The sequence below is a fragment of the Juglans microcarpa x Juglans regia genome, chromosome 8D, assembly GCF_004785595.1.
Source record: "Juglans microcarpa x Juglans regia isolate MS1-56 chromosome 8D, Jm3101_v1.0, whole genome shotgun sequence".
In the NCBI taxonomy this organism is placed as follows: Eukaryota; Viridiplantae; Streptophyta; class Magnoliopsida; order Fagales; family Juglandaceae; genus Juglans; species Juglans microcarpa x Juglans regia.
The window spans coordinates 31,530,081-31,552,855 of NC_054608.1; the positions used below are offsets into that span (position 1 = coordinate 31,530,081).

The window sequence follows — 22,775 nt, forward strand, 5'->3', positions numbered from 1 at the left end:
CCGTATTAACATTCTCAAAATCATTAAATTAGAGGAACTTTTGAAATTAATCGAGACTTTATCTCATAAATCTAGTGCCAATAAAACAAACAATTTGAACTATTATTAAAACATATATATTTTTAGTTGAATCATTTAGATAAAGGAATTTAACTATTGGGCAAGGGATACGAAATGCTGTCTTTGAAGATTCTTGTATCATGTGTCACACTCTCTGAAAACTCTTGTAATTAATTACTCATTCCAATCAAATTTATTGGAAAATATCACCATTCATTTTAGAAGTTGTCATTCCAACGTTTTTACTAGTGTACTCAATTTTAACCAACTGTTTATTTAAGCGGTTTATATATAGAACAACGTCTCTTTGGCTATCTCTCACTGCCGCGTTCTCTGAAGTAAAAAAACAAAAAAAGCAAAGAGAGAGAGAGAGAGATTGTGTGTGGAAAGCTGTTTTCCGGAGCTATTTCTGAGGTAATACGAGTGGTTATAGGGTTCTCATTGCCATTTCTGTCAATGTTTAATTTCTACTCGTGAATGTTAGTGCTTATGCTTGGCTATTTTTCTTCCGGGCGGGCGGGGGAGGAGAAAGGGGAGATTTTATTCCTGTTTAATTTATTTTAGTTTGGTTTTGGCATATATTTCTGTAGATCCGCGTCCTCTGACTGTGGTTAGTGTTATTCACAGTCGTTTTAGGTTGTTCCAGTAGGATCTGTTTTTGCTTTACATCTTTTTACGACCATATTTGGGAAACCAGTTTGTGACTTTTTGATTCGTGGATATTTTTTCTTATGGATAGTTGATGCGTGAGTGCCTTTTAGTTTATTTTTCTTTGGCTCATTTATGCTTTTCGGACCCTGATATGGGGATCACGGAAGTGAATGGTTTTTTTAGACTGTCCAGTGTAATTTAGGGTTTGGATTTTCGGGCTTTTGTTTTAGTTTGTTGTAGGATGCGACTTTAAATTACTCTGGACTTTTCTCTGGTTTCGTTTCTGAAATGACAAAAAGAAAATTTGTTTTTGCTCGATAGATGTTTTTTCCTCCTCTCTTGAAGTTTTTGGTGGGTTTTGTTTTGTTGATTGTTATATAATTTTTTTTCTTGGGGTAGGTCGTTTTATCTAAGTGATATGAATGATGACAGTTCCCTTTTTCTAGGAATAAAGATGAATAACGTCGTTGGTTACACTGTGCAATGTGTTTCACCTATATTTGGTAATAGAACACGAAATATTTTTCTGTAATGAAGCAAGGTCCCTGAGGGACCTTTCTGTTATTGGGCTCTAACCTTTGACTGTTCTCTGAATGTAATTTACACTTCTCTTTTGATGTTTAATGAGGACGGAGAAGATGATGGAACTGTTGTAAATTGTCTTGGTTTGTAGATTGGGTTTGTATTTCTTGTGCTAATGTATCAATTATTTTATATGTGCAGACATCATTATGGTGAGGAAGAGGAGAACTGAGCTTCCTAGTGGGAGCGAAAGCTCTCAGGCTCAGCAGGAAACCAGTGGGGGTGGTAGTGCTAGTGGGGGTGGTAGTGGTAGAGGCTACCAACCACGCCCTGCTGAGAGGAGTGCTCCACCCCAGCAGCAACATGCAGGAGGAGGAAGAGGTTGGGCCCCCCAAGGAGGTCGTGGAGGTTATGGTGGGGGGCGCAGCGGTCGTGGAATGCCACCTCAGCAACAGTATGGTGGGACACCTGAATATCAAGGCCGGGGAAGGGGAGGGCCACCCCAGCAAGGTGGCCGCGGAGGGTATGGCGGCAGCGGCCCTGGCGGCATCAGTGGCCGAGGCGGACCTTCTTCTGGTGGCCCATCAAGACCATCAGATCCCGAGCTGCACCAAGCAACCCAGGTTCAACATCAACCTGGGGTCATTCCGCCTCAGCCCACTTCATCTGAGGCGAGTTCATCTACCCGACCTCCGGAGCCATCTCAAGTGGTCCAGCAATTTGAGCAACTCACTATCCAAGGTGCTCCGAGCCAGGCAATTCAACCTGCGCCACCATCTAGTAAATCAGTGAGGTTCCCTCTTAGGCCTGGCAAGGGTAGCACTGGAACGAAGTGTATAGTTAAGGCAAATCACTTCTTTGCTGAATTACCAGACAAAGATTTGCATCAGTATGATGTGAGTTATCTAACAGTTGATGCCATGTGTGATGCCATGTGTTTGCAATATTTTGCCTTCTCCCTTTATTTCAACTTGATCAACTTTTTTGGTAATGCATGCTAGGTTACAATTACTCCGGAGGTGACGTCCCGTGGAGTCAACCGTGCTGTAATGGAACAGCTGGTTAAGTTGTACAGAGAATCGCATCTTGGAAAGAGGCTTCCTGCCTATGATGGGCGAAAGAGTCTTTATACTGCTGGGCCGCTCCCATTTCTATCCAAGGAGTTCAAAATTACACTTCTTGATGAAGATGATGGATCCGGTGGGCAAAGGTTCACATTTGAGCGCTCTCTCTCTCTCTCTCTCTCTCCCGTTTTCCTTTTTGGCATTTGTATGTGTCCTGCGATTGATGATGATGATGTTTTTCCTGATGCAGGCGAGAGAGAGAATTTAAAGTTGTGATAAAATTGGCTGCACGTGCAGACCTGCACCATTTAGGACTCTTCTTGCAGGGTAGGCAAGCTGATGCACCCCAGGAAGCACTTCAAGTTCTTGATATTGTCCTGCGTGAATTACCTACTGCTAGGTACTTAAATATGAGTTTTTCCCTTTGAATTTGATACATTTCTGATTTACAGCACATCCATGGTTTTTAACATGTCACTGTTAATATTATGTACTTGATCCTTAGGTACTGTCCTGTGGGTCGTTCATTTTATTCTCCTGATCTGGGAAGGAGGCAGTCACTGGGTGAGGGATTGGAGAGTTGGCGTGGTTTTTATCAAAGCATTCGTCCAACTCAGATGGGGCTGTCTCTGAATATAGGTATGTAGTCTATCTAATCATTTTTTGTTTGGACTTTGTTATATTGTTTTTCTCCATTTCATATCCTGTTTGTAATTAGCTTTAATTGTCTCTCGTGAATTACTTAATAAAAAAAAAAAAATTCTTTCTCCTGAATTAATAAGGACTTAGAGTTGAGATTCTAGCATTGTCTTACTTTTTTAAATAAACCCATGCGTTTGGATGCTCCTACATGAGTTTAATGTTTATTTTACATGTATTCAGGAGAGAGAAGATTCTCACCTGAATTTCATGTTTCCTTTTTTCATTCCTTTTTTTTCAATAGTAAAGTTATCGAGTAGATTACATTTTTGTTACTATCATGTTGATGATTTTGTCAAAATTATCAGACATGTCTTCGACCGCATTCATTGAGCCATTGCCAGTAATTGAGTTTGTAACACAGCTGCTGAATCGGGATGTTACTTCTAGACCTTTGTCTGATTCTGATCGTGTAAAGGTTAGAGTTTGTTGCTTTAATATTAATAATTGTTCTCCTTTGCAGTGGCCATCCATTTTATTTGTCTGCAGTTGCATAATGTACTTTTCTGTTCAAGTTGTACTTATTAGGGAATTTTGATTGTTCCTCTACATTTTATTTTTCACAGATCAAAAAGGCTCTACGAGGAGTCAAAGTTGAGGTTACACATCGCGGAAATATGCGCAGGAGCGAAGTACCGTATATCTGGTTTAACATCACAGGCAACAAGAGAGCTGACGTGAGTATTATTATTCCCCCCCCCCCCCCCCCCCCCACAAAAAAAAAGAAGATTTATAATTGAAAAACTAGCTTGGTATTCTAACTCTGTTTTTTGTTTGTTCAAGGTTTCCAGTTGATGAAAGAGGTACAATGAAATCAGTTGTTGAATACTTCTTCGAAACTTATGGTTTTGTTATTCAACATTCACAATGGCCATGCCTGCAAGTGGGTAACCAACAGAGACCAAATTATTTGCCTATGGAGGTTACAACCTAATTATAATTATCATTCCTTAAATATCCAGTGATTCATTTTAATGGATAGTTCTTCTGTATATTATATGGATGTGGCTACATGGATGCTAACAAAATTCTGTTGAATTCTAGGTTTGCAAGATTGTTGAGGGTCAGAGGTACTCGAAGAGGTTGAATGAGAGACAGATAACTGCTTTATTGAAGGTGACCTGCCAGCGTCCTCGAGACAGGGAGCAAGATATAATGCAGGTGCGTTAGTGTGCAATCTGTGTTCTTTTTTCCCCAAAGAATGTCATTTGCTTGGTAATTCTGTCATGTGCTATTATTTCTCTCTAATTAAATTGCATGGAGGCTTTAATGTATATGTCTAATAGTGGACTTTAATGTATCGTGTTGCTTAATGTGCATGGTTTCGTGAATTTTACTTTCCTAGTTATGGTTTTGAGGATCCCTCATGCCACGGAAGGGTTTTTCCTGTATTTGATGTGTTTTAATGTTGTCCTTTCCCTTTTGGTATCATGGTGTACTTCATGTTTTACCGTAATTATAAAAAAGACGAATAAGTTTACTTAATGTTCTGAATGTTTGTTTACAAACACGATTTCAAAATATTGAATCCTTGTACCTCATGGCTTGTACTTGTCTTATGTTTCCTATTTCAATGGAAGTGTTGGTTTGGGTGCAAAACATTCCTCTGTACTAAATAAATAGCTTGTTATTGTACGAGCAGAATATGGAGTTTTTCTTGCTAGAATTGGGATCCATTATGATTTTCCAAGACTTCTGTTATTCTATATTTTTTTTTCTAGATCTGGTTTTTGACTTGTGATGGGAATGCATTTATTTATTTTTTGAAATATGTGCTCAGTTTTTAGATGTTTTCATAATTTAACCGAGAGCTTTGTATTGTACCAACTGCTTTCACACACAATCTAAAATGTTTAATTTTCTGACCTTTCAGACCGTTCGTCACAATGCTTACCATGAGGATCCTTATGCAAAAGAGTTTGGAATCAAAATTAGTGAGAAGCTGGCTTCAGTTGAAGCTCGAATTCTTCCTGCACCATGGGTATTATATCTGTATTTTGTTTACTGTCAGTTTTGTGCACTTCTCCTACCCACCTATTATGAGCTTTGATACTTTTGTACTGAAAGGATCTTGCAATTTGCAGCTGAAATATCACGATACAGGCAGAGAAAAGGATTGCCTGCCACAAGTTGGACAATGGAACATGATGAATAAGGTATTTCTAGCATTAGATATCTTAACATGTAACCCCTTGGGGTTGGCTCAAGTGGTAAAGGCCTTGGGCTTGGGGGTATGCTCCCCCAGATCCAAGGTTCAAATCCCCTTGGGTGCAAACAATCTCTAGGGGCCACACCCCTGGTGAAAAGACAACGATTTAACCAGTTCCGTGTAGGGAAACTTCCGAGGGTGTGGTGCACGGGACTGAAGGGCCCTGCCTTAGAGAGGTTTCCCGACATCAAAAAAAAAAAAAAAAAAAAAAAAAGGAAAAAAGAAAAAAAAGATATCTTAATATGTAATTCTCATTGTCTTAGTGCAGACGACATTTACTTGCCAATATATGGGATTGGGAGTCCTGTCAAGGCCCTTTGGGCACGCAAGTGGCTACCAGTCGTTAACTATTTGTAGTTCAAAAATACATCTGCTATAATACAATTTTGCAGTTGGATGTCTAAGTGAGTGACATGACAGGCAACACAGTAGTTGGAATAGGAATTAACTGATGGAATTTACAGGTAATGGACTTAGTGCAAATGGCCTTTTTTTTTGGCTGAATATAATGATTTTGGAGTGTGGTCAAGGTCCTTTGGGCACGAGAGTGGCTAATGGTAGCTATTTTTAGTTAAAAAAAATAGGTCTGCGATCCAATCCAATCCCCTCAATCCAATCCAATCCATTAGTTAATTCTTATTCACTTGGGCTTCCAACTGAAAAATCATTTTTGGCACTCTGTTTTTTAATGTTCATATAGTTGGCATTTGAATGTGATTGAGTGCTGTTGATATGTTATCCTTTTACTGCAGAAAATGGTTAATGGGGGAGTAGTTAACAATTGGATCTGCATCAATTTTTCTCGGAATGTGCAAGATAGTGTGGCCCGCGGGTTTTGCCATGAACTTGCACAAATGTGTTACATTTCTGGCATGGTATGGTGCTTAAAAGACGTATTTATGCATTTCATTTTGTTCTCTCCTTAACATTTGATTATGGGCTGTTTGTAGGCATTTTATCCTGAACCAGTGCTTCCACCTTTGAGTGGCCGTCCTGATCAGGTAGAAAGAGTCCTTAAAACTCGGTACCATGATGCCATGACCAAACTCCAGCCTCAGAGAAAGGAGCTTGACCTGCTTATCGTTATTTTGCCAGATAACAATGGCTCTCTTTATGGTAGTTAACTTGGTTAACTAAACAAGATTAGGTTCTGGAATCTGATTATGGTTTTGTGATTCGGATTATGGTCTTGCTAACTCTATTAGTTTTGTTTCTCATGCAGGTGATTTGAAGCGAATCTGTGAGACTGATCTTGGCCTTGTTTCCCAATGTTGCTTGACGAAGCATGTATTTAGGATGAATAAACAATACCTGGCCAATGTGGCATTGAAGATAAATGTCAAGGTTGGAGGAAGGAATACTGTGCTTGTGGACGCACTGTCAAGGCGTATACCTTTAGTCAGTGATAGGCCTACTATTATCTTTGGTGCTGATGTTACCCATCCTCATCCAGGAGAGGATTCAAGCCCTTCAATTGCAGCTGTATGTCATTCAGTTTATTACTGTGCTTAGCTTGTTTATAATTTTGTGTTGTATTCTTCAGTACATATGTGCTTTACCTGTTTCAAGAATTTTTTATTTATTTAACATACTATGCTTATTGATCCTTGTATTCAGGTTGTGGCATCTCAAGATTGGCCGGAAATCACAAAGTATGCTGGTTTGGTTTGTGCTCAAGCCCATCGACAGGAGCTGATTCAAGATCTTTTCAAGACATGGCAGGATCCTGCAAGAGGAACATTGTCTGGTGGCATGATTAAGTATGATTGAGTCTCTCTGTCTTTCAGTCTTCTTTGCTTTGACCTTTATTTTTATGATATATGGTTGAAACTGCAGCTGGGTGGTAGAATCCTGCAAGTGGGACAATATGTTGTCAACGGTTAATCTTATTTTAATTTTTTGGATGGAGCTTTACTTACAAAAAAAAAAAAAAAAAAATTGGATGGAGCTTTTGTGAAGTAGGTTTGAGTTGCTACTTATATAAAAAAATTGCAGGTTTGAGTTGCTTTATCTTTTTTGGTATAGGGAACTACTCGTATCTTTTCGTAGAGCAACTGGTCAGAAACCACAACGTATCATATTTTACAGGTATCGCCATTTCTCCTGTCACTGCATTCTAGATACTTTTTTCTGCTATCTAATATAACATCTGCTATTTACAGGGATGGTGTGAGTGAGGGGCAATTCTACCAGGTTTTGCTGTATGAACTAGATGCTATCCGAAAGGTGAATTTACCTTTCTTGATCATAAGCTTTTCAGTCTTCTTACTGTCCTATCTTGTTTTGCATGTTTATGTTAAAATGGGAATATTCTTGGATCATACGTTGTGTCTTATCTTCGATGTTAAACTTATATTTAGGCGTGTGCCTCTTTGGAGCCAAACTATCAGCCTCCTGTGACTTTTGTTGTGGTTCAGAAGCGCCATCACACAAGATTGTTTGCCAACAACCATCATGACCACAATTCAGTTGATAAGAGTGGAAACATATTGCCAGGCAAGTAGTTTGTTTGTTTTGAAATTAGTATTTTATGTTTGCTAAGATTTTAGTTATCTGATGGGTGCTCTTCTTGAATTTTGCAGGTACGGTTGTAGACTCCAAAATTTGTCACCCAACTGAATTTGACTTCTACCTCTGTTCGCATGCTGGAATTCAGGTTCTGCTCTAATATATCTTCCAACAGGCTGTATATATGTCTTTTAAGGATGGGGATTTTAATTTTAATTCTTTAATGTTGCATGTAATTTTTCAAACAGGGTACAAGTCGTCCAGCTCATTACCATGTACTATGGGATGAGAACAAGTTTACAGCTGATGGGCTGCAGTCCCTAACAAATAACCTTTGTTATACGTAAGTTCCTTGAGATTTCCTGTTGTCCCCTTCCCTTAATGAGTACCTCTATCATCTTAATGTCTTATCCGATTATTTTATGTGCCTCACATTTTGAGTCTAAATGAGACTAATTATGGAGGTTTTCAGTTTGATTCTTCATTCTTAAATAATAGCTAAATGAGATTAGTTATGGGGATTATCAGTTTGATTTTCCATTCTTAAATAAATGGCTAAACTGTTCAATTTCTTTCATTTTTCCCAGATATGCAAGGTGCACTCGATCTGTTTCCATTGGTGAGCTCTCTCTCTCTCTCTCTCTCTCTCTCTCTCTCTCTATATATATATATATATATATATATATACACACACACACACACACACACACACACACACACAGATGCTACCCTGCACAATAGCGCCTATCATATTCATCGCTCCACATGCACATTTCAACACGTGCACATCTCCCTCTTCTGCTGTTGCTTGGTTATTGCTTCTGTATGAACTGTCCATTTATTAATTAGATTGTTAATTTGGCAGTGCCCCCGGCATACTATGCACATCTTGCTGCATTCCGAGCTCGGTTCTATATGGAGCCAGAGTCCTCAGAAAGTGGTTCCATTACAAGTGGTGCTGCCACTGGACGTGGAGGCATGGGCGGAGCAGGTCCACGAAGCACACGTGCACCAGGAATTAATGCTGCTGTGAGACCCCTACCAGCACTCAAGGAGAATGTCAAAAGGGTCATGTTCTACTGTTAGGCTAGCTGGTCCCTGGCAAAGATCATCATCCAAGTTATGGGTTTTTGTTTAAATAGAGTTTGTGAAACTGTTTTTCTGTTTTCATTGTTTTGTTTGGCATGCCAATGACAATCCGTGAGATTCCCTCTTGCGGTAGTTTTAACTAAAAACTATTAACGGATTTCTTCCTGGATTTCAAGTTTCGATGTAGTCATGTCCACATTGCCTTGGGCGTTTACTTTCTATCAAAAGAACATGCAAATATGGATATTTTTTATGACCTTTTCTCGGCAAAGTGAAATGCTTGATGACCAACAAAAACAAGAAAAGTCACAAAAATATCGGTAATGTAAGAGCTGAACGAACGTTTAATATCATGCAGAAGAGCTTTGCATGTGTTGACATTACGTACGAAGAAGAAAAGAATAACAATTACTCAATCCATCCCAAAGAACAATAAGATTTTCCTTAAAAATTCTTTCCCTCTACTTTCAAAGATGCATCTGATTTTGCTTCCACCAAAGGCATATTCCTTCCTTTCTTTTACTCTCTTCCTTCCCCACAAATGGTACCAAAGAATGTTCTTTCTCCTAACCTTCCTCCCATATCTTTGAACTGCCAAATGCCTCACTCTTTCTTCCAGACTTCCATATAAATACGTCAACTAACAAAACAACCCAAAAATTAAAAAAAAAAGAAAAAGAAAAAGAAAACTCGTATCTGAGTTCTAAACCTGTCCTAGTTTCAAAGAGTGTATTGTGCTTATTTCTTTAGCTTGAAGATGGCTTCTGGGCAAGTGCTCAAACGATCAAATTCAATTGCAGATCGCATGCCTGATGCATTGAAGAAAAACCGCTATCATATGAAAAGATGCTTTGCCAGGTAATAATTAATATTCAGGATATTCTTTTTCTTCCCTTTAAACCAATCTTTCCTTCCATGTGAAGTTAACACAGCTCGTCTGGTTATCATTTTGGGCGAGAGCAGGTTTGTTGCAACGGGCAAAAGGTTATTGAAACTCCAACACATAATGGAGGAAGTGGAGAAATCAATAGAAGACGAGCAAAACAGAAGCAAAGTCTTGGAGGGCTTACTTGGTTACATCCTAAGTTCCACTAAGGTGCTCATTAATTCTCTCTTTCGTGCACACACATGCGCACGCACGCACGCACCAGCGGGAGTGCAGGGCGGACTTAACTCTTTTGTATCTGGAAACTATGCAGGAGGCAGCTGTTGTTCCACCATATGTTGCTTTTGCTGTAAGACCTAGCCCTGGATTCTGGGAATTTGTTAAAGTGAACTCCAAGGATCTGTCAGTGGACAGTATCACTGCTCCGGAATACTTGAAATTCAAGGAAATGATCTTAGATGAAAACTGGTAATCAAGTGTGAATTGGGAGAGAAACTAACATGAATGACTACTTGTATATAAATGAGTCTTATAGACAGAGAAACCCATTGGGAAGAAAGTTTTGAAATGACTTGAAATTTATACAACCCTGAACTTCATATATTTTCATACATATATAAGTGATCTGATGTGCAGGGCGAATGATGAAAATGCTTTGGAGATAGATTTTGGAGCCATTGACTTCTCCACTCCCCGCATGATCCTTTCTTCTTCTATCGGAAATGGCGTCAGCTTCATCTCAAAGAATATAACTTCAAGGCTACATGGGAAGCCTGAGAGTGCAAAGTCATTGCTCGAGTACTTACAAGCCATAAATCATCAAGGAGAGGTATAAATATATAGCTCATGGCTACACACAAAAGGGAAGAAAGCAATTACTGGCTAGAAACGTAAAGGCAATTGTGCATGTTGTTCTAATTTTGTAGGATCTAGTGATAAATGCAACTCTGGATACTGTCTCTAAGCTTCAAAATGTGCTTGTTGCGGCTGAAGTATTTGTGTCTGCACTCCCCAAAGATGCACCATTTCGGAATTTTGAGCAGAGGTTAACCAATATTTCCATGTTTTCCCCCCTCAAGAAAGCTAAAGATGTTTTGACACAAGTTCCATAATAGGGTCAACACTGGATGGTGCGAATTGATCTGCATTTTCTTTTGTTTAATTTTTTTTGTTTTGGCAGGTTTAAAGAATGGGGCTTTGAGAAAGGGTGGGGAAATACTGCAGAAAGGGTTAAGGAGTCAATTAGGATACTTTCTGAGGTACTTCAAGCACCAGAACCTGAAAAATTGGAGTTGCTCTTTAGCAGGCTACCCACCATATTCAACATTGTGATCTTCTCCCCTCATGGCTACTTTGGGCAATCGGATGTCCTTGGATTACCGGATACTGGCGGCCAGGTAAATAATGCATCAGAACATCATTAATCAATAACAACAATGATTACAAAAACAGTTACAGCCACCACACAAATATTGGACAATCTTGACTAATGTGACAATTTCCCTTCTGTTAATTTACAAAAAGGTGGTTTACATTCTTGATCAAGTAAGAGCTTTGGAGGAAGAATTGCTCCTCAGGATTAAGCAGCAAGGTCTTGTTGTGAAGCCACAGATTCTTGTGGTGAGCTATCAACAAAGGATTGAAAGAAATTATTTTCAAACAATAGAAAGTTACCAAGGACCAGGTTCTGTATTTAATTTCTCAATGTGATTTTACAGGTAACTAGACTTATACCTGATGCTCGAGGGACAAAGTGCAACCAAGAGTTGGAGCCTATTATCAACACTAAGCACTCTCACATACTGAGAGTCCCGTTTAGGACAGAAAATGGGGTTCTCCGCCAATGGGTTTCCCGTTTTGATATCTACCCCTACCTTGAGAGATTTGCCCAGGCATTTTTGCTATCAATCTATAATTTACTCTCGATTTCTTTTTCCAAAATAGTTTTCTCATTCTATCATTCTCCCTTTTCTCCTTTCCATCACTAGGATGCTACTGCAAAGATCCTTGAACACATGGAGTGCAAACCGGACCTCATCATTGGGAACTACAGTGATGGGAACTTGGTCGCATCTTTGATGGCTAGCAAGCTTGGAATAACTCAGGTCTAGTCCATCTTTTTTTGGATTTTTTTTTTGGGCTTCTATCTTGATAGACTAACCAAAGCTTCAGCTTGCATTTGTTTTAGAAATATTTGATTTTACTTTATATATTACTCTAAATCTTAACTTTGGCATATTCCATACCCAGGGAACTATTGCTCACGCTTTAGAAAAAACCAAGTATGAAGATTCAGATGCCAAATGGAAGGAATTGGACTCCAAGTACCACTTTTCATGTCAGTTCACATCCGACATAATCTCAATGAATTCAGCTGATTTCATCATAACAAGCACATACCAAGAAATTGCTGGAAGGTTAAACTCCTAAATAAATGATTTTCATGAATAGAATTATGTGCCAAACATCAACTGCGATAATGTTAACTCAAGAATTGTTTACTTTTCAGTAAGGATAGGCCTGGACAGTATGAAAGTCATACAACATTTACCATGCCTGGACTTTATCGAGTAGTCTCAGGCATCAATGTTTTTGATCCAAAGTTCAACATTGCTGCCCCTGGGGCTGATCAGTCTGTCTACTTCCCATACACAGAGAGGCAGAGGCGGCTAATCTCTTTTCACCCGGCCATTGAAGAACTACTATACAGCAAGGAGGACAGCAATGAGCACATGTGAGCCTTAGTTCTCTGTCTCTTGATTACATTTATTGTACCAACATCACATCTTTATGACAAGTATCATCATAATACTCTAACGTTGAAGCTACTATATGCCTGGAACAGAGGATATTTGGCAGACGGGAAGAAACCAATCATATTCTCAATGGCACGACTTGATACAGTGAAAAACATTACAGGACTAACAGAATGGTTTGGAAAGAACAAAAGGCTGAGAAGTTTGGTAAATCTTGTGGTTGTAGCAGGTTTTTTCGATCCATCCAAATCAAAGGATAGAGAAGAAATTGCAGAAATAAAAAAGATGCATGCCTTGATTGAGAAATACGAACTTAAGGGCCAGATTAGATGGATAGCAGCTCAAACCGACAGATATCGCAATGGAGAGTTGTACCGCTGTATTTCTGATACAAAGGGAGCTTTTGTGCAACCTGCATTGTATGAGGCTTTTGGTCTAACAGTCATTGAGGCTATGAACTGTGGATTGCCTACTTTTGCAACAAATCAAGGAGGTCCAGCAGAAATTATTGTTGATGAGATCTCAGGTTTTCACATTGACCCCAATAATGGTGATGAATCGAGCAACAAGATCGCCGATTTCTTTGAAAAGTGCAAGTTGGATCCTGAAAACTGGGACAAGATATCTAAAGCTGGTCTCCAGCGTATATATGAATGGTAAGAATATTACGCCAGGATATAGAGAACTTGCCATGAGAAATTCATTTATATATATATATATATGGTTGTTCTTGCATTGCAGCTACACATGGAAGATTTATGCAAACAAGCTGCTAAACATGGGAGCAGTTTATGGATTCTGGAGGCAGTTGAACAAGGAACAAAATCTAGCTAAACAAAGATATATTCACATGTTTTACAATCTCCAATTTAGAAATTTGGTGAGTTTTGATAACTATGCTGAACATACTGAAATTATAGAGATTTTATATTGATTTCTATCCATTTTGTTACAGGCAAGGAACTTGCCAATCCCAAGTGAAGGACCCGAACAACCAACACCGGCGGCACTAACTGCACCCCAGCAACCAACACAAGTTTTGACATCCAAGCCTATACAACCAGAGCCAACATCGTCAATTGAGTCTCAGCCAACACTAAGGCATGCATATAAGCTGACTCTAAAGAAAAATTTGACCTAAAAAGATATACAATAGAACTAATGAATTAAAGTTAGTTGATTTTCTATCATGTTAATATTTTATACGAAATGGTCTCTTACCATTTTGCCATATTTCAATTCACGTACAGGAATGAAGGCATAGAGCAGCAGCAGCTTGGCGATCCAAAAGTGCTACTCTGTCCTTGTGGTTCTTGGTGCTTCATTCTTGGTTTTCTCTTTGTAATTTATTACCTCTTAATGAAGTTGTATCATCTATTCATATAGCTTAAGAGGAAGTAATATGTACGGATGAGAAACATCATATAAAATTCTCAATTTGTAAGGTCACTCAAAAATAAAATATAACATCTCAATGGAAGGTCCGAACCACATAACCTATGCTCTAAAAGGACTAGTCAATGATACAATTGGAGGCTGAGTGAAACCTTATAAAGAGCAAGAACTTCTCATCCCCAAGTAATGTAAGATTCCATACATTATCTACCCTTATCATATGGGTTATCACATAGTACATAAAATGTCTTTGGCAGCCTTTTTTTTTTCTGTTAAAGACAAGTTCATTGTAGAGATATTTGTGGCTTTGCTTGAAGTGGAGTGGCTAATCGTGCATGGTCCATTCCAATATATACAAGAGTATTCCTAGCCTGTAAATAACAAAATCTAACTTCAATAGTACTCCTTAACATAACTAATGCATGGGTTGGAGGCGATGATAAGACCATTTCATTTTTCAGTCATGCACGAAAACTCCACCAAAATTGGAGGCTCAGAGGCCTCAAGAAGAGAGAATTGAGGGATCGGAAGAGGGCCTAAAATAGGAGAGATTACTCCCTAGTAGCTAGAATTTGGTTTTTTTAGGGGAGAAGAAGGATAAAATTGAAGGGGTGGGAGGGGATTTACGTGATGGTGGGAATGTCGGTCAATTGGGTTGGTATGAGTATGAATATATAAATATATATATATATATATATATATATATATATATATATATATCAACCACTAGTACAAACCGGAAAATAGGAATTGTTATCCGGAGATACAAATTCTAATTACCCAAAAACCTAAGATTAAACTCGATCAGATTGCAAAATATTGGGTGTTTGCTTTGTTGTTTTTAAACCTTGAATTCATGAATACTTTAATTATCTTATGGGTTTTAATTCAATTTTTTTTTTTTTAAAAAAAATTAGGTTCATATATAAATCATCATGCCTATGTTAAAAGCTTATATATTGATCATTCTTCAAAAGAAAAGAAGTTGTTACTTCTAACATTAATATATTATTGGTTTTGTTTGTTCTCTACAACAAGATCCACGATTATGTCCTCCTCCTCCTCCATTCCGAGATTATTTAGTCAATCAACGTGACGAAATAAGATTAGCCTGTATTTGAAAACGGGTCCTATCATTTTTTTTTTCTTTCTAAAGTATTCTTTTTTTGTTCTAGAAATTAAGGCAACCCTTATATAGTAATGGATTCTCGGTTCACACAATTTTCATTTTGGCTAAAACATTCTTCTTCTAAGGATGCCACGTATTATATAGGTCAATGTTAGTTTTCTTCTATTGAATCGGTTGGACATATTAGATGAGACGTATTTGCTATATATAATCAAGAGATTAAAAATTTGAAAATGGTTAATAATAGAAACAAGCTGCATGCATGCCTTCAAATCGTATTGGAGAGGTCTTTTTTTAGCCCATAATAATGAATTCTTGTGCGGGATTTATTATAAAAACAATCATGACACTCTGAGAAAGTAATCATGCGTGCATGATATATATAGTAATGAACAAATTCTTAATAACAATCATCGTATCAATATGGTTTTTTGCTTGCACTTCTTGAGGTCATGATGAGACCCATAATTCAAATAATCGAGATGATCTATTACCTATATATATATATATATATATTTATTTATATATAAGGTTTCTTAAGACTCATTCCATCAGCAGAATCCTTAAAATATATATATATATATATATATATATTTATATAAGGTTTATTAACTTTTTCATGACATGACTCTTGTTGGAAAATATAATCTCTTCTGTGATATAAAACTTTTCAGTTTCTCAACCTCCTCTACTCTTATAATTAAAAAGAATATTTTCTCTCATTTTCAAATAATTGAAGAAAAAAATCCTTCGGTTTCCGGCTCATGTGTTTGACTAAGGGCCAGTTTGGATACAAAGGTGAGATGAAACCATCTCATCTCATCTGATCCCATATAATTTCAATTAATAATCTTATTACTATTCACAAATCATCTCAACTCATCTCATTTCACTATTCAAACAAATCCTAAATAGTACTAACAATCTAGTCATTCTGGACAGCGCATCGCAGGCATTTACGACTAGTTTTTCTTAATATACATGCGCCATGAGCATTATTCATTTGTTCATTTTGTACCAAGACAGATGATCATAAGATGAATAGAAGTTTATAATAATAATGTCTTCCATATTCTCTCTCCTTTTCTTTCATATTTAAGCTCTCAAAGTCAATAACAACAAAAACAATGATCTTTTTATTCCACAAGTAACACCCAAATCACCTCATATATAGAAGAAGCAACTATATATATATTTGAGGAGGAGGAGAAGAAGAAAAAAAAAAAAAAAAGGATCCATATAGTCTAGCTGATAATTTGACTCTACAGAATTAGCAAAACCCAACCAAACCATCATACCCAAATTAGAGATGATTAATCAACAATTGAGAATTGGAAAATCTTAGATAACTGTTGGCAAAATGTGTCTTATTATATATAAAAGATATCTGATTTTTTTTTCTTTGATATATATTATTCGCTCGCCACCAATAATATTATGTATCAACTCTTTTAGTTTGTGAATGCCTGCTGCATGCGAGAGACTTCTTCACCACCACCGCCGCCAATAGCCATAGCCGCCGCATTAGAAGAACACCACGCATCGTCTGTGATGAACTGCATCCACGAATCATCTTTGTCTTCCTCATCCACGCATGATGATGATGCCATGGTAACATCTGGGGACATGGTTTCATATTCATTGACCACACCTTGGGAGCTCTCAAGTAATGATAAATTACATTGCCCTTGCTGATCTTCAATTTCAGAGCAGATAATTCCATTTTTCTTGAACACTCGACAAAGTGCATATGTGTCCTGAAAGAAACCAGTAATTAAAATAAGCGTCGAACGCTTTCATGTTTTTATGCATTCTTGTTTTTCATATGCCAACTATATATAATATTATATATATATGAAAGAATTAAGTAAAGATAAAAGCTGGTTAATCTTGTTGTAAATTTTCTATACAAGATCCCTGTCGATAATTAAAGCCTGCTGCATCCAAGGCAAAATAAAGGCTTAAAGCGGTCAATAGTTGGGGCTGAAACTGGTATGTCAATAGCTAGCTATATATACCAAAAATATATGTGATTTACTGCCTATCTGTGTGTAATTGTACTAAAATATATGGAATCTGAGGTCACAAAAAGATCTTCATTGATCATTCTTTCCGTATTGTGAGCATCTTCCTCGGTATATAACGAAAAATGATTGCTTAACTCTGAGGAAAAGAAAAGAAAAAATTAGATTTTCAAACACCCATCATTAAATGACGTATCATCTTGGACATGCAGAATAATTCCCAGGGATTATTGAAAAACTTCTGCAAACTTGATTGATATCCATCATCCATGGATTCTTGTAATGTTTGGAATAAAGTGAAAAGGAGCCGACACCTTCTTACACATGAAAGTGATAGGATGCTTTTGGAGGTGCATATAATATATATATATATATATATAGAATCTAGATTTGTAGATCAGAAAATGCTAAAAAGTGGAAAGAACTAATTAATAAAAGGATTTAATTAAGCTCATATGGGGATAGTACTTTTGTCTTATTAGAGAAAGACAAAGCGATGCAATGCTTTGTCACTTAAGAGATCTAACACCATGAGTGCAAGCAACGAATATATGTCAGCCATTGTGTTGTTTATACTAGAAAACAGTAAACAAATGAAAAGACGATATCAGAGAGAGAGATCAGCCTCGCTTTGCATGCACGTCATGCAGTTCTCACGTTCTCCCACAGGCAGTAGAAATCGCTAGGTTTAGTTTATATTATACTGCCATGAGATCAGTACTAGTCTAATTCCAGCATTAATTTAGAGTGGTTGGTGGCAATTCATGTCATAGACGCTTTAGCTTGCTTTCTGTCCTCTGGTGTCAAAGAGAAGGTGAAAAAAAAGCAGGGAAAAATGCTTTTCTCACTGAGCGAAGCATCGGACTTCATGCTTCTCAAGCAAATTAAATGATAGTGACAGACATTATATATATAAATTTGTAGAAGGAAAATCAAAGAATTTCCTAGTAGGAATTATTAAGAAAAATAGGCTGGAACATGCTTTCCAAGTAAACATAGTGACAGTTGAAATAAGAACAAAATATGTAATGAATAATACACATTATTTTATAATTTTTTGAAAATCTTTTGCCATAAAGAAAAGAACTTGACAAAGAAAAGGAGGGTCGATCAGAGTTAGAATGAGGTTGGTAATTGGGGACTAAACTCTAAAAAGAGTCTTGACGTCAGAAAACTTTGTAAGACGCAGGTGTAATATGAATAAATTTATAAGCTTTTCGGTGGAAATTCCAGCCAATAAATCAATTAGAGCCAAAACAACACACTGACCAAGGACCTATATATACTATGCATGAAACCATGATCATCATGATCAGAAGCCTATAATATTAAAACAGAAGACTGCATGATCAGATCATTAAGGATCGTAGACAAATTAAGCATGGCATTTTGCTCAAGAGATCATCAGTATGTGGGGATATTTTCTTTTCCCTTTTTTCATCCGGGTGATAGTGGTTGATGATGATGATATATGTATGTATGAATGTATGTATTTATGTATGTGTGCACCTGAATTCCGGAGGTGTCCTCGAACTCCTTGTCGTCGAGGCGATATTCATGCATTACCCAATCAGTTCTAATCCCCTGAGGAGCTCTCCCTCTGTAGTAAACCAACGTCTTCTTCATTCCAATGGGTCGGTTCTGGCATGTAACCCTCCTGTCCTTTCCTGTGGATTTCCAATATCCAGCTCGAGTTGCTCTGTTTGTTCTGAATCCATTTGGGTATTTTCTATCTCGGGGTCCAAAGAAGTACCACTCCGGATCTCTACTTGGCAAAAATGATTTTTCTGCAATATTTCCATCGTACGCAGCAATTAAAAGTTCAAACACTTGCTATTATTATATATACTTTTGAATGATTATTTATTTCAAACACTTCATTTTGTAAAATCATCAAGGATCGAATTAGCATTTAAAGAACAACAACGTCAACTAGATCAACAAATTAAAGAAAAGAAAGATGAGGCCACTAGCTAGCTGTTATATCTGAATGGCAGCACTCAATAGAATGCATTTTCATGCTCAAATATGCAATATAAATCTAACACAAACCACACGTAAAAGAACCCTAAATAATCAACCTATAAAATAAGTAGCTAGCTAGAGAATATTTAAGTGTGTGGAACTGTGAATCGATATATAATTGGAGATGAGGAGCTGGAAATTACCTGCTAACTCCCATGGTTCACATTTGTAGAGATCGACCTCAGGAATAATGTCGAGTTCGATTTCTTGGCCGTTGATTTTTCTCTTGAGATAATAATTCACGAGCTCTTCGTCGGTGGGATGGAACCTAAAACCTGGAGGAAGTCCGACGGGTGCCATGATTTGATCTTATTATCAACTAATTGTGATCGATGATGATCTCGATCCTTATATATATATAACTCTAAACTGATCTTTTCTGATCTTATCATCACTACTACTACGACCCATCATGATTTATATATACAAAAAGGATTCAAAGTCCTTTGTCTTTGGCTCATTTTTCACTTTCTCTTTAAAAGATTCTCGAGAAACGTTTCATGCAAGCCCTTTCCTTCTTATACTAGCTACTACATGATGACCCAGCTAATAAGACTTCTAGTCCAAGTCCTTCAACCAGTACTACTCCACTAATCCTGCTAATTTTATCTGATCTTGAATTTTATCAACTGTCTTATGTTTACGAAGAACATGACCCAAATTATTTAGGTCAAATATAAGACCTACGGGTCTAGGTCCCATGCATTATAGTAAGAGCATATATATTTATCTAAGGAAATCCTCTAATTACAAAAGAATTACACAAAAGTAATTCTACAAACTGACGTATTTTAATGTGATTTATCAGATTGTAAAATTAATTTTATTATAAAATAGATCTAATAGATTAGATGAAATCATATCAATTTATAAGATTATTTTTATGAAATTTATCTGTGGAGGCAAGCAGTCCTCATATATTTATATATATCTGTGGAACACGTACGACTGGATCGTACAAAAGTTGCAGCTGGGATCAGCTGAGATCATGAGTACTAGTACTCTTTCTCATCTTATAAATATTTTATCATGCACAGTGTGTATATACCTCTTTACTCTAATTTGTAGAAAAGCAATGAGCTGAGATATATATATATATATATATATATATATATATATATATATATACATTTTCAATGAAGTAGTACTGGCAGCTAGGGGGAGATAATACTGTTTTTGGGAATGTCTTGGCAGAAGATGCTTACTTTGTGTTAAGTACTTATTTAATCTCGATCATGCATCCAATTAATTCCAACAATTCTTATTCTATGCAGCAAGCTTCTATATTGGTAAGAGTTTTGTATCCAGCTGTCTACACTGCACACTATCACACCTGTTTTAATTTTTTTTTTCTATTAAATTAACTGAGTTCTTCTACTTATCATCCCTACACCACATACTTGTTAAAGGAAAAAAAAAGAGTAAAAAAGATAAAAAAATAAAAGCAGGTCGATCATCATGTAGGGATGATCATGATCAGTAGAATATTTTTTTCTACTGATAATGTTAACATAAAGAGGAATAAATCATGAGAGAGTGGAGGACCCCAACATGCATACACTCTATTACAACTAATACAACACAAAAAGAATAAAATAAAATAAAAATATCGAGACTAGTGAATTATTGATCTCGTACGTCCAACCTTCCTTGCTAAGGGGAAGCCGCTTTGAGTAGCAGTTTGCGCTTAGTCCGCCAAGCAAATTGTAATCCCAACCCCACGACTAGCAACCGTATCAGTATGTAGTGGTTCATGTGGTTGCACTTATGCATGATGTTTTGTTTTGAATTAATGGTCGATGGAGGGACGTTCTCTTCCTCGATCACAACTAGGAGGGCAACTGATCTTATGGAAAGTACAAATCTTATAGGAAATTAAGGAGGACCACCTTAAAAAGAGTAATATTAGATATAATTTTAGAATGTGTAAGTCTTACATACTTTTTTTAAAACAAGTGGGATCTATTATTAAAAAATAATTTTTTCAAGTGATTCTCATATTTACCTACTTTTTTTCATTGAAGTGCGTGAGACTTGCACATTTTAAGACTATAAATATTATTTCTCTATTAAAAATATAAACTACATTGTAGGTGTAACGCATTGTCATAAATCTCTACGTACAATTACATGTCACGCCAATAATTAGGGGTGGGCAGCGGGGGCCGTCCCCGCTACTCGGCCCTGTCCTCCCCGCACCCCTCCTATATTTAATATAAAAACTATATTTTTAATATTTATATAAATATATTGTATATAGATATATACAATTTGCTATATAAAGGTTGGCCTAGGAGATCAAGACAATTTAAAATACAACTCTAATGAGTTTTTTTTTTTTTTTTTTGAATGTATAAATTTTAATTTATATTTTAATATTTATAGACTCAATAAGTCATTGGGTTGAGCAGGGTGCGGTTCCAACCCCACCCCTGATATCGAGGCAGGGTTGGAAATCCTCCCTCCCGCATGGTGCGAGGTAGGGGCGGGGAAAGGGTGCCCCCGCACCGTTTGGTGTGGGTAGTACCCCTACCAATAATAGGCTAGGATATATATCTATATCTCCCTCGATCACTCGATCCACACTAACATGTGCTAAGTACCCCTGATACAAGCGTAAATATATAAGTGGGATAGATAGATAGATTGAACGGACTATATATATATATATATATATATATATATTAATAATTGGTATCATTAATATTCTTCGAAATGTTTAATTTTATTATTAAAAATCCTATATATATGTAATATTATATATATTATATATATAATACTCTTTTCATTAATTAATGGCTCTCCTTTTTTTTTTAATTTTTTTTTTATAGCTATAGAACTTTATTTTTCTTTATACCCAACTTTTTACGTAATAATTACTCAGCAAATGACCCCCCCGGCCAATCAATATCCTTTGGGTTAACTTTTATTTATTTTTCCTGCTCTTTTATCCCTTTCACCTTTGTTCTACTGTTCTTGAAGATCTAGCTACATATATAAAGTGAAAAAAAGTAAGGTTCCTATTTGACATCTCGTGACCCTTTTTTTACAATATGTATGGGAAGAAAGGGTTCACTCGTCATGATCTTACTCTTATGTGTTGAAGAACTTTGTCTATTGTGGGACACATAATTTCTTATAGGGTGGCTTCAATTATAAGGTCAATAATGTGCAAAACACGTTTCAAGGTCTATATATATATATATATAATGATCTAGTAGTCATGCATGGTCGTCATCATCATCATCATCATCATGTGATGATCATCTATTATTAAGGTTTCTATTATATGTTACAAATTATTCCATTTTGAACCCTTCAACTTTATTTCCTCTCTATGATGTCGGACATAATTAAGATTCTTCTGACTGCTAGTTAATATTTAATACAAACTAAAGGTTGAGATTGAGAAAAGACGCAAAATTATTAGAATAAAGTTTATTGATAAATCAAAATCAGGTTCTAATTAAAGCCCATAAGCTGGATTTAAATAGCTATGGGAATTTGAAATTATGAAAATGTTAAGCTGATATAAGGTACAATCCTAATTCTTGCCGTAAAATAATGCGTGACAAAATTATAATCCTATAAAAGATTTGGCTAAAATCAAAATCATCTCTAAAAGTCAAAATAAAACATTTGCTTAAACGGCAAAAAGTAATGTAAATCGAGGACTTGAAGAGGAAATGACTGATTTTGTTGTCAAAACATGGACTGCTAGGCGTAGTGTGAGGTCCAAATTTGAGAATTATTCACTA

The 22,775-nt window shown here is 36.6% G+C and overlaps 3 protein-coding genes across 3 annotated transcripts; 2 read left to right on the top strand and 1 right to left on the bottom strand.

The window, feature by feature from the left end:
• Window positions 1-362: 362 nt before the first annotated feature.
• Window positions 363-9,048, top strand: LOC121242740 (protein argonaute 1-like). Its single transcript, XM_041140684.1, is given in 23 exon segments — window positions 363-474; window positions 1,435-2,129; window positions 2,235-2,443; window positions 2,548-2,697; window positions 2,803-2,936; window positions 3,305-3,414; window positions 3,563-3,622; window positions 3,624-3,673; window positions 3,780-3,918; window positions 4,041-4,157; window positions 4,870-4,977; window positions 5,081-5,152; window positions 5,958-6,080; window positions 6,156-6,321; window positions 6,428-6,687; window positions 6,823-6,965; window positions 7,231-7,293; window positions 7,368-7,431; window positions 7,566-7,701; window positions 7,788-7,861; window positions 7,962-8,056; window positions 8,301-8,332; window positions 8,579-9,048. Coding segments are annotated over 22 exon segments (3,213 nt in total). The 5' UTR covers window positions 363-474; window positions 1,435-1,442; the 3' UTR covers window positions 8,800-9,048.
• Window positions 9,049-9,195: 147 nt separating this feature from the next.
• Window positions 9,196-13,937, top strand: LOC121242741 (sucrose synthase 7-like). The gene is made up of 15 exons (XM_041140685.1): window positions 9,196-9,660; window positions 9,766-9,898; window positions 10,002-10,156; window positions 10,325-10,517; window positions 10,615-10,733; window positions 10,869-11,085; window positions 11,213-11,308; window positions 11,407-11,580; window positions 11,677-11,793; window positions 11,939-12,105; window positions 12,198-12,422; window positions 12,534-13,100; window positions 13,186-13,324; window positions 13,400-13,545; window positions 13,695-13,937. The coding sequence occupies exons 1-15, from the start codon at window positions 9,560-9,562 to the stop codon at window positions 13,828-13,830; spliced, it is 2,685 nt and encodes an 894-aa protein (XP_040996619.1). The 5' UTR covers window positions 9,196-9,559; the 3' UTR covers window positions 13,831-13,937.
• A 2,144-nt stretch (window positions 13,938-16,081) lies between these two features.
• On the bottom strand, window positions 16,082-19,433 carry LOC121241974 (NAC domain-containing protein 86-like). Its single transcript, XM_041139839.1, has 3 exons — window positions 19,161-19,433; window positions 18,502-18,779; window positions 16,082-16,725 (listed from the first exon to the last, which is right to left on the bottom strand). Exons 1-3 carry the CDS (start codon window positions 19,315-19,317, stop codon window positions 16,420-16,422), a joined length of 741 nt encoding a protein of 246 aa, XP_040995773.1. The 5' UTR covers window positions 19,318-19,433; the 3' UTR covers window positions 16,082-16,419.
• Between the last annotated feature and the right edge of the window lie 3,342 nt (window positions 19,434-22,775).